At 38.4% G+C, this 20,254-nt stretch overlaps 1 protein-coding gene across 1 annotated transcript; it reads right to left on the bottom strand.

Annotated features, from left to right (window-relative positions):
- Window positions 1-3,325: 3,325 nt before the first annotated feature.
- LOC118814078 (rhamnose-binding lectin-like) lies at window positions 3,326-9,128 on the bottom strand. Its single transcript, XM_036579739.1, has 13 exons — window positions 9,021-9,128; window positions 8,497-8,564; window positions 8,178-8,213; window positions 8,002-8,046; window positions 7,603-7,699; window positions 6,251-6,360; window positions 5,833-5,877; window positions 5,580-5,715; window positions 5,364-5,479; window positions 5,092-5,136; window positions 4,831-4,966; window positions 4,622-4,732; window positions 3,326-3,463 (listed from the first exon to the last, which is right to left on the bottom strand). Exons 2-12 carry the CDS (start codon window positions 8,525-8,527, stop codon window positions 4,624-4,626), a joined length of 906 nt encoding a protein of 301 aa, XP_036435632.1. The 5' UTR covers window positions 8,528-8,564; window positions 9,021-9,128; the 3' UTR covers window positions 3,326-3,463; window positions 4,622-4,623.
- Between the last annotated feature and the right edge of the window lie 11,126 nt (window positions 9,129-20,254).

Below are 20,254 nucleotides of genomic sequence, written 5' to 3'. Positions count from 1 at the left end.
GGAACTTTCATTGCCTAAAACTTCCCACAATGCACCATAAAAAACCAGTGAGCATCGACTGTTCACTATGCTTGCTGACCAGAAGCATCATCTCTGCTCAACTTCCGGGAAGTTTTAAAATGAACAAACACTGCATGTTATCTCACTGACCTTTTCACCTGGAAAAAAGTATTAAATATGTATTTTTCATAGTTGTGAATAAAAAAGCCTACTAACAATTAATGCCTTTGGCTTTAAAATGCTTTATCACAGCTTATCATTCATTGTCAGTTTTCCACTAAGGGAAATGTTCATAGCAACCTATTAGCTACTTAGCTAAGTTGCACTTCTTCTTGATTTGATGTATACACTTTAATGTTCGCCACTAACTACCTACGACAAATCACATGCTAAATTTAGTGTAATATCACAATAGAACACACTGTATTTCACAAGTATCCCACTTTATTTGTTTTATGAATAAAGCATGACATTAAAGTAGCATGACCTGCTAACAGGGTAATAGCTAACAGGCTAAGTAGGTCCCTTCAGAAATATCTAGTTACAGACTTAAATCATTACTGAAAGGATCAGATTTAATGTTACTGAAATGTTAAGTGAATGTCTATCCAGTCATGAGTTGACTGTATTGTAGCTATAGCTACTGCTGACTACAGCAGCTATGAATTGCTTAAGAGAACCACGGTTAGCTTGATGCTAGCGAAGCTAACTGAATTAGCATTTATGCTTTAGCAGTGTCAGTCGCCTGAAGAAAGGCTTAACTTTATTAAACATTGCTTTGTGTGACTGACATACAGCTCTGGGTCTCAGTGTAAACTAAGAAATATGTATACTATGGAATATGTATCCTACAAATGACAGCACACTTTTAGAAATAAAGGTACTGTAGGTACAACAATGTAAATGTACCCTCAAAGTGTGAGAGAGTTTAATGGTGTTTGTGAGAGTCAAGTTTGAATATTGGCCTAAAGGGCCTCTCATACACATGCTCACACACTAATGGTTTCTACTTAAACTTGTTTCTCCAAGTAAGGTACTGTTAGATGTTTTACATTGCATTTTTATTAACAGTGAGAGGTGAGTTTGCATGCGCACACATAAAGATACCCACATTTGTTTCTATACCTTGTCAAGATGTGGCATCATACAAATGACTTATGTATTTTATATTGTAATTTATATATGTAAATATCTATAAGTAATAATATGGCTATATATCAAGAGTTCATTTGCAAAAAAAAAAATAAATAAACGTCTTCCTTTGAAAACCAGGCTGTGGTGAGTTATTCTAACACACAGCACACTCTGAACCCTAAATACTTTTGCTACAAAACTTGTGTTTGTCTACTGTCAAGGCATTGCAAGTTTAGTGCTTATGCCAGTGCTGTTTTTGAGCAGAACCTAATCCATTGAGCGAATCGGCACACTTTTTTCGGGTGAGGTGATGCAACGCTGCCAAGAACTGTTTTAATTCCATACTAGACATAATGTATAATATTTGGGTGTTAAAGCTGAAGTTTCATTACTCACATAGTACTCTATATAGGGATCAGTGACCCATTTGAGATTCAGCTGTAGGATTTTCCAAGAGCTGATCTTGTAAGTGTTTAATATTGACCATTAGTGGGCTGTTTTTGTTGCAGTTTTCAGCTCTTTACCTGCTTGTTTTATGGTAAAGAATGTTAAATATTGAACTTAAAAGTAATGTGTATCTATTAAATGGCTTTGTTTAACTCTGAAACATGAAATGACCATCTGGTTTTGACAAAAAAACAAAAGAAAAAAAATTGAATAAAGTTTAATTCTGTAGGTCACCTGTACTTTGTTATTTTTTCGTAATCAAAACCATCCAACTTTGATTGATATTACTAGGAATTTACTATAAAAAACAGGAATTATGAAAATTCATTAAAATGGAGATGTTTTTGCAAATAAATCTATATTATATGTGTAATATGTCCCATATGTATTTTTATGAGTACTTGCCACATGAGTATTACATATGTGTAAATATTTGTATGGAATAATGACCTCTGTGTTGATTTCTTAAAATATTTGTCCTGTTATTTGTTTTTTCTACAGAGTTATGGAATGTTACTTCGGTAAAAGTATGAAAATAAGTACACACACACACTCCAAGTTATTGATTTATTAGGTGCACCTGCTTTGTACCTTCACCATTTTATCTGAAACTCCTCCCATGTCTGTCCACTTTATACATGCAGCCCACCACTGACCAGAGATGGAAAGCAACAGATGGGCTACCGTTAGTAATGGTACCTAAAAAGTGCACCTATATTGTAGATTTACCTGATAAAATAGTCAGCAAGTTTATGTACAAGGTAGGTGTTCTTAATAAACTGGCGACTCAATGTGTTTCCTTGTTTGTTTGTTTGTTTGTTTTTATTCATTCATTTATTTACTAATACATGGATCACAAAATTACTTTTTTTCTCTTGTGTAAGAGCATGTTGCAAATACCTTAGGTCATAAAACAAACATATCCGTCTTTAATTATTGCCGGGTCTGGTTGCCGGATCCAGGCCAAATGACTTCATTCATTTTGGAACTGGTCTGAGTCCGGCTGCCAGAGCTGGGCCAGAGATTTCATATCCTGCTAGCCAGAACTGGGCCAGCGGTTTATGGCTGAGCAAAAACAAAAGAGCAAAGTCAGTAAATCCAGAATCAGAGTCCAATACGCTAAATGGCAAACAATAACACTCAGAAAACACTCAGTAGCTCCACAAAGAGAAGCAATACTAAGCTAAAGCCTGGGCTTTTAAACTAAACAGGTCATATGACAAAGAAAACAGTGGCAATTTATCAGTACTCTGGTGATTGTGAACCGTGATAGGAGGATTGAGGAAGTTTATGAGTCATGTGATCTCCAACGGGATTCTGGGAAATGGAGTCCAAGTGTGAGTCTGAGCCGGACTGCTGCGTGACAGTTAGAGTAATATCTTCTTAGATTCACATTAGATTAATAATGAGGATGTTATCGTCAATTTAATCATGAGAACTCATCTTATCTAGGTACACTTGTATACACTTGTCAAATGTAGACTTATAAGTGGATTATAGGTGTTAAATGTGGATTTTGAAAAGTATTTAATCAGTATTTCAGGCAGGCTGCTGTTTTAGACTACCAGTGATTATTACAGACACTCAGATAAGCGACAGAGAGTAAAGAACAGAACAGAAAACAACAATAATGTTAATGCAATTATTTTTAATGACTGTGATTAAAATAAAGCAATCACTGTCTTTAATAAAGAATTTATCTTGGGAAGAAATTATTGATTACATCTAAAAAAGCAGGTAAGGATGGAAAATAAAATGATTACAGTAGTCATTTCATATATTTAATATGCATGCAAGTAGGATTAAAACAGAAAAAAAAAACTTCTGCAGGGGCACATATTTAAAACAGGATCAGGAACAAGCTGGAATCCCTCCAGTTGTCCTGTGAGGAAACAGAAAGCAGTCAATATCAGTAAAAAGACATGTGGTTCAACACACAACATGCACTTCAAACCGTACACTGAAAGGAGTGAAAGGAAAGTTTCTGTGTTCACCGTTTTGACAGACTGCTGTGAATAATTCCATTAGGTGTCAGAGACAATAACGCTGATATTCACAGCTTCCAAGCTGTATAAATTCACTGATACCCATATATTGCAGTTCCACCATTAAAATCATTAGCAACAACAGCCATTCATGATGTTTTGATTTCCTTTACTGTGATACATTCCTCTGGTAGTCATACTAATTACTTTATACAGAATCAGACATTCATTTTTACTTTATTTGAAACTGAAACAGACAGACTGAGACAGAATCAGAGTCAGGTTGTGTTCAGAGATGAGCTGAAAGAATAAAAGGACTTCTGAAGCATAATCTGTGGAGTAAATGTATCATTAAAGCATCTTCGTGTCATGTAGAATGCAAAAATTAAAGTTACGTCCCTCTGATGATGATCTGATTAATGCAGCACAACAGTTTTTCAGCTCTGTGAGTGATTCTCTGATGGCTCGGTTCATTTCTCACATGTAGTCATCGTCATCTGTGTTCTGTTTTGTCAATGTACATTCAGAAATCTGAATGTGACAGATTAACTGTCTAAAAAGTATGTGCAAAGCCGTATTAACCTAGGTTTACCATATCCCAGCCTTATATGGCTTATAAGCTTTTTTTTTAGCATGAATTCCATGCTGGTCTAAGACAGTGTATACTGGTTTATGCTGGTCTGCTGCTGGTTTAGCTGGTGATGGTCATTCTGCATGACTAGCATACAAGTGCTGGTTTGGCTGGTGACCTTTGCTGATTTTCTAGCAGGGAACATTTTCTAAAATTCTGTAACGGCACATTTCACATCAAACCACTTTTATTTTTTTATTTTTTTGTTTTCATCGCTAATTTAGTCTTTGCCAATTCTTATGAAATAAGCATGCAGATTGTTCTGCCTCCAAAATGTTCTTACATGTTAAGCTGAATTCCAACACTGAGGCCATAGAGGTCACACTATTCCCTTTTTACCCTTTATCTTTAAATGGCACCTCACTTGAGTCAAGCTTTGAGAGGTGTGAAGTGGAGAGCCGGACGAGGACGAAATGAGACTCACGGTTAAACCACACAGGAATACACGATGGTCAGGAACTTGTAAGTATAGACACAGGGGTCAGAGAATACACCATTTGTGGCAGGGACTGTGCAGGTGGTCTTGCCTTCACATCTGCAGAGAAAGAAAGATTTGTTTTAATTCAAACTCTCCCCACAGAAAACAGTGATGTTCAAGTACACACTGTAACACTGAAATGTAGTTCAACTCACCTGTTTATAACTTCAGCTAGAGTGCTGGTTGCGTAGCAGTCGTTCTTGGTGATCTGATTGACGGGTCGTCCAGCGATGCATGTGGTGGAATCGGTTCGGCCATAGTTAGCAGCTTGGATTTTTAAAATGCCAGCGCCTGAAATCGGAGGAAGTTAGCAAAAGAAAAAAAATTAAAACTTATTTGTGTGGACAGAAAAATAGACTGCAGATTATGTTCATGATTATAAGATATGAAGAAGCATAAAAATGATGTGTACAAACCACACGTCAGTACAGCATTGTTGCCTTCACAGGTCACACTGGTTTCTGCAGAAGATAATCATTTCTTAATTGTACATTTTTTTACATATTTAAAGTCTCAGAAGAACAACTGACATCAAAAATGTGATCAGAATTTCATGGTTGTCTTATAATCTTTGTTGAAGATGACAAACTGGGAAAAGATGGTCTTTGCTGATGTTGGTTTTGGAGTGATCCGTTAGAATTTAATAAAGCCGTTTAACAGGAGGAAGGAAATGAGAATGGTTACTCACGAACAGGCTGTGGGAGACAGAAATAGGACACAGCCAGGTACTTGGAAGTCCCAAAGCAAGGATCTGTGAAGATGGTGTATGAAGCTTGCACAGTGCAGTTGCTCCTTCCATTGCACCTTCAGATGAATGTGAAATAGTAACAAAGGCCTCTTAGACCAGTGATCACTGACCCAGTAAACAAAACACAAAATACATATAAAAATTCCCACAAATTACCGTGTGGCCACACTAGTAAGAGTGTCAGGAGCGTAACAGTTGGTGTTCACAGTCAAAGAGCTGGGAAGTCCCTCTGAGCAGATCTTATTATCAGTGCGTCCATAATTAGCGTTAAAGATCTGAATCACATCATTTCCTACACAGAGACACAGTTAAAGCTACTGAGTAACATCTGCAATTTCAATTGGGTCAAATGGAATCAAACAATCAGTAATAAAACAGTGAGGTGGTGCAGAGGGAGGGAAGTTCTCACCACAGTCCAGTGTGCTGTAGCCGTCCTCACATGCCACGCTGGCACCTGAAAAACAAGCACAACCATAACCTCTTTTTCAGCTGTAAATTCACCTGTACACCATTACCTAGCCTACCTGTGTCCTCATATGATAATTAGGTTTTAGTTTAGTAAAAAATCAGTTTTAGTAAGCAGTAATTTACAGCTCTTCAAAACATGTTGACTTACCATGTTTATGAAAATTAGGATATACAGTGAAGTAACAGTGAAGTTAATCAGCTATTAGCGTTACAATTCTTAACGTAACTCTTCAAAACTATTAATGGTTTTACTCTAAAAAGGCATTTTTTTAAGTGGAATTTGTTAGCAAACATTTTTAAGTAAATGCTTTGTTCAGTGTACGCTGCACTAATCCACACATACAGTCACTCCTACTTACGGGCTTGGATGCAGTCATATGTGGTGTTGTAGTACTTGAAAGTTCCGACACATGGATCAGGGCTTCCGATCACATCAGTCTTAAACTCACACACTCTGTGGCCATCACACCTGTTTAAGATAAAATGTATTGGCACAGATACTCAGTGTTTGATATGATGTGCATTTAGAATGAATAGCAGGCCTCAAACAGCTGGTTATCAGTTAGACAAGAAAGAAAGGTTGCTGTGTTTGTGCCCTGCTGGTAGAAATGAGTCTGAACAGCTCACAATCTGTACATGAGAGGGACCAAACAAGTGTGATCTAGTATTAGAGATTAAAACTGTAATTCTGTGGAAGCAACAAGTAACAACATGATTGTTTGTAACGTATTTTTTTGCACATCTCACCAGTGTCTTTAAAGGGCCCATTTCATGGAAAACTGAATTTTTGTATGTAAACATTGTTAAAGTTTCAAAATGTACCGTTTACTTCCCAGGCCATACAGTCTATATCTGGAAAATATCTACAAAACAGCCGGTATGATTTCACTTTTTTTTTTTTGTGAGGTACAAAAACCTATTATTTACATATCCACCTGTTCAGCCTATAGCAGTTTATCTCTGCTTCACTCACACTGAAGTTAGGCTGCATTCAAACAGTGGAGCATATTCTGCAAAAAGTCAATGTCTAAACCACAAGGAATCCACCTGTGACAAGTGTTGCAAAGCAGCGAAGGAGTGAAGTGGATATTTATGGGTTGTGTTATGGGGGAAAGTTCAACACCACATATGACACATTTGGAGTAGAAAGCAAACTTTGGTAATAGCAATGGAGAGGATGGTACATACACCAGCGAATTAATATTTATTTTGAGCGAGTAAAACTGTCCTACAGTACAGCCCTGTGCGCTCTCTGGTTCAATTTCATCCCACTCTCGTTTTTGATTGGTTGCCTTATGAAAAGTGACACATGATGAGCAGACCTTTTCTGCTGAATTTCAACATTTTTCAACTCGATCTGTGTTCTATGGCAAAACGAGTGCAGCCTGCAGACTCCATGTCTCGCTTTAGGATATAATAGCGTTTTAGGCGGAATACGCTCCATCATCTGACCACAGCTTTATGAGGAGTGTTTCAACTCACTCTGCTTTTTGAATCAAACACAATACAGGACATCCAATCAGAACAGAGGTCATTTTCATATATCAGTCTTAGAAGTGCAAAAACAAAAACAGACTGTTTAATTCTAAGGGATAAAGAGAGGCTGGAAAAAGTGAAAATAGGGTCATTTAAAGCTGAGAGATCACTTCACTGAGTTTTTGGCAATGGGGGTGAATATGTTCTACACTGAATGTGTATTAAAACTCTGTACCTCTTGGAGATCAGAGGAATCTTCATGGAGCAGTCGGTGTTCTGGATTTGGGATGGTGGTCGTCCAATGCTACAAGTGCTGCCATCTGTACGGCCATCTCTGAAAACAAAGAAATATGACTATAAATATGGAGTTAATTCACTATAGAACAGTACTGAGGTATGATTCACTGTATAAAACAGGCATAAAGGTATAAAATATGAAAGTTAATTGTAAGTGTAAGAGTTTTGCTATTTTTTAAGTAAAATCTTGGCTTGTACTGAATGTAGACAGAACTTTCTAAGCCAAAAATTTACTAACTATATTTATCACTAAATAGTATTTAAAAGTGTTACCAGTATTTCTATATTGATATCACTGGGTTAGTCATGTTGGAGACTGCAAAATATTTGAACTTACCACAGCGGAGGTGCTGGACGCTGCCATAACAGGTGATTACATTCTCTGAAATAATAACCCATTCATAGATATTTGAGCACTTAAGTCAGTGTGCTTAAACATTTGTTACACAGTCATCACAGTGATAAGAATGCATTAAGGTCATTTGAATTATTGGTGTTTTTTGTTTTTTTTACCTGCAGTAACAAGCAAATCTGGAGCTGCAACCAGCACTGTAAGAAGAAAAGCAGTTTACTTTAGTTTTCTCTGAAACTGTCCAGTCTTGGTACTGGAGTCCTCCTGCAAAGCACAGGAGGACATTCCCTATTCTAAAAGCTGTACTGGGAGCAGGAAAAACATCAAAACATGCAGCACTCAAGAACATGGAAATGACCTAAACCCACCCAACACAAAGTTTGATCTTCTGTTTGTTTACTAGTGCTCCTGCTGAGAAGAAAAAGTTATGCATAGCATCACACACCTCGCATACAACATTCAAGCACAGACAACACTTACAGGTGAGTAGAGAGAGCTTCAGGAAGAACATTGTGCTGCTGGAGATGTTGGATGTTGAAGGCTTGAGGCTTTAAGTGATGGTACAACCCAAGTGTATAGGTATTTAAAGAGGAAGAATCAGGAAAATCTTACATTTAACATACTTAACATATTCAACATACAAAAGACACACTCTAATCCCCTGTGGGGAATTTCCCAATAAACATGTTCCTTGTGTGGATGTTTTGCATTAAGGTATTAAATACAGCACTTCCTCTGTTTCCATTTAATTATAGTCTATGGTTAAACTACAGGTGTGAAAACAATTCCTCTGGAATTCTGATCTTCATAGCATGATAGATAGACTGATAGATAAATAAATAAAAAAATAAATAGATAAAGCACTATTTAACAACACATACAATTAACAGTGCTATATCTTGGGAAAACAAATGCTAACAATCAAAATCACTAATGAAAACTAAACCCCTGTTAATATTTAACGGAACCTTCTTTATTGGAAACACACTGAACCAAATGCTTACTGTTGATGTTGATCGTTCTTGCACAAGGCTTATATGCCCCTAAATCTTTCACACGGCACCTTTACATATGTGTTAAGATGAGGAAGTAAAAACTGACACATGTCCAGCACATCTTGCATTAAATCATTGACTAATCACATGACAGACCGCTGGTTACTTCCTTGACAAGCTATAATTTGAGCTCTCATGAAATTCTGCCTTTTAAATTGTTTCATGATGCAAGTAAATTAATAAGATTAACAAGCTTGTTCCACTACTCTGTATTTGCTTTTTTTGAAACTCTCAAAACGTTTGTTGTGGATCTTTGCAGTAATTTGGTTTTATCACTGATGTTTTGCTGAGCACTGACATGAGGTAGTTATTCCCCCACAAGTTGACTTTAACCTGAGGTAAACATATCTAGCTGAAGGTTAATTTAGCTTTTTAAAGATGGCTGATAGCCTTGTAGGTAAGAAAAGAAGCTCTGTCTCAATAGTTGAAAGAAACTATAAACTTTTCTTGATTTTGATTCTTGATCAGATCAAGTAGCCACACTGTAGTCAGCCCTGCTAATGTATGTAGTGAGTTCATGGGTTATGAGTGGGCAGAATCAAGGAAAGCAGGTTGGAAAGGAAGATTCATTCAAATATTCAGAACCTGCTTAGACCGACTTACCCTGCCAAAGTGGCGGCTCACCCATAAGACACCATGTCATGATCCTGTATTCTAAACAAAGAATCTCTCTGCCTCTTATAGATAAAGGGGAATCCTGATGGAACAGGATTGGAGTTCTGGATCTCAGAAGGAGAGCGAGCAGCTCTATAAACGGTGCTGCCTGTCTGGCCATATATAACAGACTTTACACTTATCAGTCCAGTGTTTGAAAACTTACGCATATAATGGACTTAATTCTCTGTAGTACTGAGACATGATTCATGGTACAGTTTTGTTAAAGGTAAAGTCAAGTATATTTGCACTGCATCAAAATATGAATGTATATGTCTAACCCTCATTCAACACGGCTGCATTTCATTTGAGATTAATAACTATGGTCATATAAATAAAGTGTAAATATTTATTAGATTTGTTATGTGTAGCAGTATGTAATATCTGTACAGCTGGATATTGTCAGGCCTGGATCATCCACTGGGTTTCATGGACATGTGTGTAGGAGCCCACACCACTAGGGGGCCCCCACAAGCAGTTATGAGGAATTTAAAAGAAATATTTTGACTGGCAGTGCCAGTAGCAGTAGGAGATTTACTAGCAGCACAGCAGAAAAAAATAACTAATTTGTCTTTGTGTTATGGCTGATCATGATCCAGACGCTCTCTGTGTCTTTCCTCAACATCTGCTTCATTTTTTTCCTCCACTCAGAGATTGGAACTGTGCCGGATAGACCTGTAAAAACGAGACCTGATGCCCTGACAGAGTAGAGGACGACCATTTCCAAAGTCAAATGTAATATATCAGTTAAACAAACATGTCAGTCCAGTTAAACAGAAAACCTGCATTGTCCTTGTCGACAGCAATCTACAAACTTCCATCAGAGGTAAAATATAAATGGAAAATGCCTGCTGTGTCATGCTTTAGGTGTCGTGCTTGGTTGTTTTGGATTTTTATATTTGCTGTTTCTTTCCGTTTTTATTATGCACATTTCAGCCGTCTAATTTTAATTTGACGTCTTCACTGGGAAAAATGTTACATTGGCTGCGTTCCAAAGCCTAGGCTGCAGACGAGGTAGGCTGCATTTCTTGGCCACTACGTCATAGCAGGCCATTCCAAAGTGCAGGACCCTTCGTATTCAGCCTAGAAATGCAGTCTACGTTCAGAGTGATTTCAAGGACTCATCAGATGTATCCTTCCAGACCTTCGGTTACCTACAGTTCTCTGTGTGCGAACGACACAAAGGAGAAAAAAACAGCACCACATGAATGACAGAAAACAAAGCCGTTGGAGCAGAATTTGTTTTAAAACATAAGCTGTTCATGTATTTGAATTTGTCTTTGTTACCTTATAAAGTGTAAAAATTGTAAGACATTTAAGCTTACTATATTTCCGCCGCTGGACTCTACCACTACAAGCGAATACATTCTCTGAAATAAAAAAAAAAATCAGATACTTGAGCCTATAAGCCTTATAACAAAGCATCATCACAGGGCTAACAATAAGTTCAGTTCACAGGTTTAAGCTTGAAATGCTGGCATCAGCTGATCTCTATTTATAGACAGTGAGTCATGCATGCTACCAGGAAAGAAGGACTCCTTTCTTGTACAGAGCAGAAAATGTATGAGAATGTATGAGTGCTTCTCATGCATTTTCTGTTTCATTACATCATAAGTGTGAATCACAGACAGAGATGTAAAGGCTGGACCAGTAATGAAGCCCCTCGGTTAAGTGACAAAATGTCTTCAAGATTGTACTTGAAGTCCAGTTGCCTTTATGTATTGCTAGTAGATTATGTAGAACTTCCTTCATTTCCTGCCAGTATTTACCACAAGGAAGTTTATACTGGACCCTCTAGTGCTTACCATACAGATGTCTATTTTTTTCAAATACTTTCCTCATACCTTTTAAAATAAGAATAGTTACATTAAGTCTCCCCAGAAGAATCCATCAAACCAGTTTGTGCTGTTTTTAGGACAGATTTGAATAAACAAAGGTCTGAAGATCCAGAGTACCTCATGGTCTATATGTCATTGAAGTAATATTCACATAAAAAGGCTCTTCAAAAATATTTTTTCTATGCAAATTTCCTCTGTGGTGAAAAGGAAGAAAATACACTGGGACCAGTCCAAATGTTTTCCAAGTCATTACTGATGAAGAGGAAGTATTAGATTTAAAAGACAACTTGCAAGGTTTGATAGTTAATAGCTGAAGTTTCACAACTGCAATTTGACTCATTAGATGAATTTTCAGTATTCACAATTTATTCATTTTTATGCATCAGTAAAAAACAAACATTTGACAGAAAATTACACAGAAACCTCGACAACTAAATGTAACACGCATTTTTTTCAGTATTTAGTGTGTTCACCCTCTGACTTCATTATAACTTTCAATCTTTTCAAGAGATTTGCTTTCAGTTTTTCAAGGAATCTGCTGGAATATTTCCTCTAAAGTTCAGTCATAGAAGTTGGTTGCATTTTCTGCTTCTCTCCAATAATTCCCACATATTTAATGATGTTAGGGTTTGGGAGGCTTTAAGTACTGTTTGCCTGATGATGACAGTTTTGGTGGGCTGCCAGGTCATGCATGGTTGGAGTCCCATTTTCTCTATATTTTTAAATAATGTTTTTAAAGTCCAGTTTTGGAAACACCTGTTTTTCCATGTATTTTCCCCTTCCTAATGCATGTGAACTATCATCTAATCTCTACAGAAATGCCTCCTAAAAAATGAATGACTTAGAAGTCATTAGTCACACATTTCAAACATCATTCAGCAATTGCCCACTGCCTTTTACTGTAAGTGAATTTCAAGTCAGTAGGTTTTCTGTTCTTTTCTAAGTACAGGCGGATGCATTAAAATTATTGTAATGATAAATGATGATACAGTACAGATGTGGCACATGTGGAGATTAGGTTAAAAAACACTGCAGTATTATTTTACTGTCACGCATCCCTCCAGCCCTGACTCTCGAGTGGACTCCCAGAACTCCCTGGGAAAACACATGACTTTGACGTCACAGCGTTCAACGTCTCAGAGATCTGTCTCACTTGAATATTGATTCACCTCACCTGTTTCTTGTATCATGTGATTTGTTAGTTACAATATAAGCCTGGGCTTTAGGTTAGTTCAGGGTGAGGTTTTGCTTCTTTCACTAGAGCTACTGAGCGCTCATTCTTGTGTTTTGTTACTGTGTATTGGACTTTTCTTCAGTTTTTTTCAACTCTGCCTTTTGCCTTATCCCTTTTTGGACTGTGTTTGCCTGGATCTGTCTTTAGTTATGTTCGCCTATTGTTATATTTGGCTTGTCTTGGATCTGACCTTCGCCTGTTAAATAATCACATTTTAACCACACAATTTAACCATACAAGGTGCCGAACTCTTCATAAATCAGTCACTTGACAGCTTTTCAGACCTCACAGTTCACATGACCCAATGTTCAAACTATAGGCAAGCCTCAGTGTCCTGATGTCCAAACCTGGCTTAGGCAACTAGACATAGGAAACTGAAAAGCGGTCACAGCCAACAGAGCAAGAAAGCAAGCAAAGTTTATTTATATAGCGCTTTTTACAACAGGTGTTGTCACAAAGCAGCTTTACAAAGAAATCAGCATTACAAGACCCCATGAGCAAGCCAGTGGCAACAGTCGCAAGGAAAAAGAGAAACTGGAAGAAACCTTGAGAGGAACCAAGACTCAGAAGGGGAACCCATCCTCCTCTGGATAGTAAACATTGTTAGTATAAAGTATTATAGTACAAAAACAGGGAAAACAGGTGGAGCAAATGATTAATTTGATTAGTTTAGTTTATGCAGCAGCATCAGTTTGGTCAGGTTGTGAGGGTGAGGTTGCACGGCGTTGTACAGCATGAAGCTCAATGGTGGTCAAGCTGGCCCAGAGGGCTGGCAGCAGTGGCACCCGATCAAGGCAGAAGAGGCAGCAGCATCAGATGCACAGGATGGGCAGCTGTTCAACTCGGCAAAGAAAAGAAAGAAAAGAAAAACACACAGAGAGTCAGTTCTGTAATGGGTGACTGATCACAGATTACAGTGTTAGTAGAGCAGCAGAGACTCTGGCAGGTATAGAACCGACAGGGAAAACTAATAACCAAAGGCTTGACTATACATGTAAATTTTTAGCTTAGACTTAAAGATTGAGGCTGTGTCTGAGTCCCGAACATTAACAGGAAGACTATTCCAAAGCTGGGGGGCTTTGTATGAGAAGGCTCTCCCCCCTGACGTAACTTTATTAATTCTGGGTACTAATAGTGAGCCAGCACCTTGTGATCTAAGTAGGCGTGATGGTTCATAGTAGGAGAGAAGTTCACTTTGGTACTGAGGGGCGAGTCCGTTTACAGCTTTATAAGTCAGTAAGAGAATTTTATATTCGAATGCGAAATTTAACTGGTAACCAGTGTAGGGTTGATAAAACTGGGCTGATATGGTCAAATTTTCTGGTTCTAGTAAGAACTCTGGCTGCAGCATTCTGGACTAGCTGAAGCTTGTTAAGGCTTTTGCTCGGAAATCCAGCCAGCAGGGCATTGCAGTAATCTAGCCTTGAAGTAATAAATGCATGAACTAACTTTTCCGCATCCTGTAGAGATAATGCATTTCTTAATTTAGCAATATTGCGGAGATGCAGGAAGGTCGAGATCGAGGAGGACTAACAAGGACACATTTTCTTGGTCAGAGAATAATAATAGATCATTTACAATTTTTACTAGTGCTGTCTCTGTACTATGACATGGCCTAAAACCAGATTGAAATTTTTCATGTATTTGATTCCTATGCAAATAGGAGCTTAATTGTTTTGCTACAACTTTTTCCAAGATCTTCGATATAAAGGGGAGATTCGAGATGGGTCTATAATTTGATAGTTCGCGGGGATCGAGGTTAGCTTTCTTAATCAGCGGTCTAATTACTGCTAGTTTAAGAGTTTTTGGGATGTATCCAAGGCTAAGAGAAGAGTTTATTATTGAGAGAATAGGCTTGGTTATTTCTGGCAAAATTTCCTTGAGTAAACCTGTAGTAATCGGATCTAACATACAAGTAGATGATTTTGTGGAAGAGACGATTTTAACTATATCATTTTCTTGAAGTAAGGTAAATGATTCCAGCCTCTCTGCATGGATCATAATATTCTCAAGATTGAGGCTGGCATTATGGGGAAGCAGGTTTGTACAGTTTAACTGTACAATTATTATTTTTTTAATTTTCTTAATTTTCTGCCTACTTTTTTCAATTTTATCACTAAAGAAGTTTATTAAATCATTGCTGCTATATGCTAATGGTATCTGGGGTTCACTAACTGTTTTGTTCTCTGTTATTTTAGAGATTGTGCTGAAAAGTAATCTAGGATTATTTTTATTGTTTTCTATGAGAGAGGAGAGATAGGCTGAGCGTGCTACTAATGGTCAGAGACTGCTGTGCTCTGGGGGAGAATGGCTAAGTTATCTATGTCTACACCAAAGGTCAGTATTAAGTCTAGAGTGTGGTTGTGGCAGTGCGTGGGCCCCTTAATGATTTGGGTAAAACCTATGGAGTCTATGATAGATATAAATGCCTTACTTAGTGCATCTTGAGGATTGTCAAAGTGGATATTAAAATCTCCAACAACTATTAGAATTCCTGTAAGAACTGAGAATACGGCCCTGGCGGCCTGTAAATTGTAATTAGTGAAAAGGAATTTTTATTTGTTCCTTGATCACTTAAATTAAGAAAAAGAAGTTCGAAAGAAGAGAATTTATAGCCTACTTTCTGGCTCACGCCTAAAGCTTTAGTATGGATGGTTGCTATACCTCCACCTCGGCCGCTTAAACGAGGGCTATGTGCATAGCTGTAGCCTGGGGGTGTGGCTTCGTTTAGACTAAAGTAGTCATCGGGTCTAATCCACGTTTCTGTGAGGCACAGAGCATCAAAACCGTGATCGGTAATAATTTCATTTACAACGACGGCTTTAGGAGTAAGGGATCTTATGTTAAGCAGTCCTAGTTTTAGACCAAAGGTGCTGTCACTGCAAACTGGTATAACTGGTCTGATATTAATCAAATTACTAGAGCAAACATTTCGAGGCTCTTTGATGTTTTGTTTTACTCGGGGAACAGACACAGTCTCTATTGGGAGGAAATGTGGAGTCTCAAGGCAGTTTGCGGTATAAGCATTTGTATTTATAGAATAAGTATTTGTATTAGCACTTGCTCTATTTACAGTGTAAATGCTAACAATCGCCTTATTTTCAGCAGTAACACTAGCATTATTAGCTTATTATTAGGAAATGTGGAGTCTCAAGGCAGTTTGCGGTATAAGCATTTGTATTTATAGAATAAGTATTTGTATTAGCACTTGCTCTATTTACAGTGTAAATGCTAACAATCGCCTTATTTTCAGCAGTAACACTAGCATTATTAGCTGTAGCGTTTCTATTTTTGGCGCTACTAACGTGGCCTTCACTCTGAAGTCAGCAGATGACCCTCTCGATGTTCCTTGAGAGAACCACAGAACCCAGACGACTAGGGTGGGCGCTGGCTGTTCCCAAAACGAGGACCAGTTGTCCACGTAGCCAGGACTGCAGCGTGAAGAGAAGGCTGAAGCGCTCGGATCCCCTCCTGTACGTGGGAAGCGGTCCAAAGATGACGAGCCTGGCGTCCGTCTTCTTCCTGGCGGTGTCCAGTAGCGTTTGGTAGTGCACCTTCAGGACCTCACTACGTCGGTCAGCGATGTCGTTGGTCCCGACATGGATCACCACGGTCCCAAAGGCGTTGCGTCTGCTGAGAGCTGAGGGGAGACGCGTGGCTATGTCTAAGACACGAGCACCTGGAAAACAAGAAACAGTGGCATGGCTGTTTATTCCTTTTACTTTAACATGGCGGACAATGGAGCTACCGATAACATAAATAGAGTCCTGTGTAGAGGGCCGGGGCGCTGGGGCGGGCGACGAGGCCCGGGACGTAGGTGAGGGCGTAGGCGGTGAACTGAGGGCGGCGAAACGGTTGCAGGAGGTGAAGATCGGCTGGGGCGGCGGTGAGGGTCTGCAAGGCCCTCTGCGGCGCTGGCGTGAGAACGGCGTCTCCCGGTGTACGAAAAGACGAGGCTGGCGCAACCACCGAGGGGGGATCTTCCCGGGCGGCTTCGAGCATCGACTTCTGCCGAAGGAGATCGTCCTGCTTCTTCAGGAGGGCGGTGATCTGCCGATCCACCTGGGCCAACTCTGAGCTCAGGGTCTGAAGAGCTCGTTCTTGGGCGGACGCCATGGTGGATGGGCTGAGAAAGTATCTGCGAGAGAGATAGAGAAAGAGAAAGAGAGAGGGAGAAAACAAAATAAGAGGGAAAGGCGTGACACGTGAGGGGGTTAGCGGCGTGCTAACTGCTAATTCTTTAGGTGAGTGTTGGACCAGATTCAGATTCAACCAAACAAGTTGTCCAAACAAGCAGTCAGAGATTGGGCAAACTCTTACACACTGTCAGCTGTTATATTAAGAAAGTGCCATCAGATCTGACATACTGTTGATATCTTAATAACCTTATTTTCTCATGATCGCTTTTTTCTTAATAATAACCAAGGGATGATCAGTGGGAAAATATTACCAAAAAATTTCAAAAGAGTTGACTGGCCACTATAACGCATGATGCATTTTACATATTAAAGGCAAGCTGTATCTGTAAAACAATGTTTAACAAAGCACTCCATAAGCATAATGTTTAAATATACTAAATGACAAAGTGAAAAAGGAAAAGTTAACTGCTAAAAAATGCTTACATTACTTTTCACTGTTGTTTTGTGTCTTCTGAAATCTGTTACCTCAATGTTGATGACCTTATATAGTTCCTTAAGGGACTTTTTCTGGTAATAACAACATTGTTTTAGGTTCTTGCATTAATGTATCTATGAAAATATTTTATTATGATAATACACCCCTCCCCAAACAATAGACACAACATATTTAATGTTATATCTATTGAACAAATGGTTTAAACATGTGGATCGCAATCCCGGAGAAACCCTGCCCTGTACAATTCGGTGATAGAAAAATATGTGAAGGCTTATATTAAGTATTTATTGGAACCTCCTTAACTGACAAAAAACCCTCACACAATGGTATCTGTAGTAGCTGTTCATCTAGACTAAACCTTCTGTTCATGTACATGTTTGTACATTCTTGTTTGAATTCCCTTCCTAACAACATGTCACTTCATTTCAGTGGGATTGGGCTGAGGCGTTGCTCAGATCTAATGACACTGGGGTCTTAGCCCAGGTGGATCTTTCTGTGTGGAGGATTTTATTATTTATACTATAAGGCAAAAAGTATGTGGACACATGATCATCACACCTATATTGGACAAGCCATTCAAAAATCATGGGCATTAATATAGTTGCCCCCCACAAAAAACAGCCCCAGACCACTTTCCCTCTTCTATGAAACTTTACTGTTGGCACTATACACATTCCAGAGGTATTCTCCTGGCATCCACCAAACCCGGATTTCTCCACCAGACTGCCAGATAGTGAAGCATGAATTGTCATTCTAGAGAACACATTTCCACTGCTCTAGTGTCCAGTGACGGCGTGCTTTACACCACTCAAGCCGACACTTGGCATTGCACATAGTAAGCTTAAGCTTGTGTGCAGCCGCTCAGCCATGGAAACCCATTTCATTAAGCGCCCATTGCACAATTTCTGTGCTGACATTGTTTCCAGAGGCAGTTTGGAACTCTTGCAGTGAGTGATTCATTAGTCAATAGATGATTTTAAGCGCTACATTGGCCCTACTCTGTTAGTTTGTATGGTCCACGGCTTTGTGGCTGAGCTGAGCACTTCCATTTGACTGGGGCAGATGTAACAGGGCAGAAATTTCACAAACAAATGTGTGGCAAAGGTGACACGTTTAAAGTCACTCAGCACTTCAGTTGTGACCCATTCTACTGCCAATGCATGTCTATGGAGATTTCATGGCTGTGTGCTTGACTTGATACATTTGTCAGCAGTGGACAAATATATATATATATATATATATATATATATATATATATATATATATATATATATATTAGCTAAACACATATACATAAAACATGCAAATCTGTGCAAAACTGTGATTTATAAATCCACTTTGACCTGTCTTTGAACAAAAACAGTACAAACACCAGATATGCAATGTTTTTCCTTTTCAACTTCATTGTTTTTTTGTAAATATATGTTCATTCTGAAATTGATGCCTGCAACATGTTCCAAATAAGTGAGGACAGGAGCAATTTAAGACTAGGAATATTGTTATATGTGATGGAAGCATGCTTGGATATGAAAGGAGCATCCAGAAAGGGCAGAGTCTGTTATGAGCAATGATGGGTCGAGGCTCGCCAATTTGCCATCAGTGCAATCAGTGGGACAAAAGGAACTAGAAGACTTAATAAATAAAAATAAAAGCTCAAATAAGAAATATCAATAAAATATGTAATGAAAACAAATTAGAAGTAAAACAACCGACTAAGCAAATGAGCAATAAGAAAAAATGAAAAATCTTAGAAATAAACAAATTCAATGAAATAGCAAAATAAAACAGAACAGTAAAAGAACAAATAAAAGAGTTGCAATAAAAAAGTGAAATTAAATAAAATAAAATGAAGGTGTAGATGGTTAGAGAATAAAAGTCTAAAAAATATGACAAAATACGGATAATACGACAACAAAGGAGCACCTGAAGGCTTGTTTACCAGAAGAATGGCCAAAAACGTTCTGCTTTCAAAACTGGATCATTTGGTGTCTTCAGTTCCCAAACGATTATTAAATGCTGTGAAAAGTAAAGGTGATGTAACACAGTGATAATCCTGCTCCTGTCCCAACCTTTTTTGGAAAATGCTGCAGGCATCAAATTTACAATGAAAGTATATTTACTATATATACATATATATATCATAAAACAATGAAATCATAAAGGTAAAGCATAAAGTATTGTGGTTTTACTATTTTCAACCTTCACTAACCTGAAATATGTCAAATCAAAGACTCTTCTACAATCTCCTTTGTAATCTGTAATCTGCTATTTAACATAACGTCACTCTTCACTGCTTCTCTGCTTAGTGTAGAGAGGGCCTGACTGATACTGTGGGTGCTGCAGTGTAACCTTTAAAAGTGACAGTAGTGGCAAAGGAAAGCGCATTGTTTAAAAAAAAACTTGAGATGGAAGAAAATCATTCGGGGCTGGCATCGAAACAATTTGGGGTTAAGCCCCGAGGACCTATTCCTAATGCTGCTCGTGTTGATTGGGTGAGGTACAAAGCCTTACTGAGCACATCAATTAATGATATTTATATAGGAAGGTGTCCAAGACAACAAACTGGCCTTTTTAGACTGTTCAGTATACGTAAATGATAATGATAAGAGTATTGAAGCCTACAGGATTCATAACACCCCTGGAACACAAGATGGGTGTAATTCTACACCAGTCTACACCATTCAGTGTGGACAAAGACTGCAAACCACTCCAAGAGACATTCAAATCTGTGGCTAGTCTTGGATTTCATCAAAACAGCAACAAGGTCCAGCCAGACTGAACATCAGATTGACAGGTAGAGAAAGAACAGAGGAGACTACTGG

The sequence above is a fragment of the Colossoma macropomum genome, unplaced genomic scaffold, assembly GCF_904425465.1.
Source record: "Colossoma macropomum unplaced genomic scaffold, Colossoma_macropomum, whole genome shotgun sequence".
NCBI lineage: Eukaryota > Metazoa > Chordata > Actinopteri > Characiformes > Serrasalmidae > Colossoma > Colossoma macropomum.
The sequence above is the reverse complement of the archived record's forward strand: the minus strand, read 5'-3'. Positions and strand labels throughout refer to the sequence as shown.

Excerpts from the sequence above, each read along its gene's own strand:
- LOC118814078 (XM_036579739.1), bottom strand. The coding sequence starts at position 8,527 with ATGTTCTTCCTGAAGCTCTCTCTACTCACCT. Across the intron at positions 7,700-8,001 it reads CGTCCAGCACCTCCGCTGTG|ATGGCCGTACAGATGGCAGC; the intron begins GTAAGTTCAAAT and ends TTGTTTTCAGAG. Across the intron at positions 5,137-5,363 it reads CTGTCTCCCACAGCCTGTTC|AAACCAGTGTGACCTGTGAA; the intron begins GTGAGTAACCAT and ends TATCTTCTGCAG.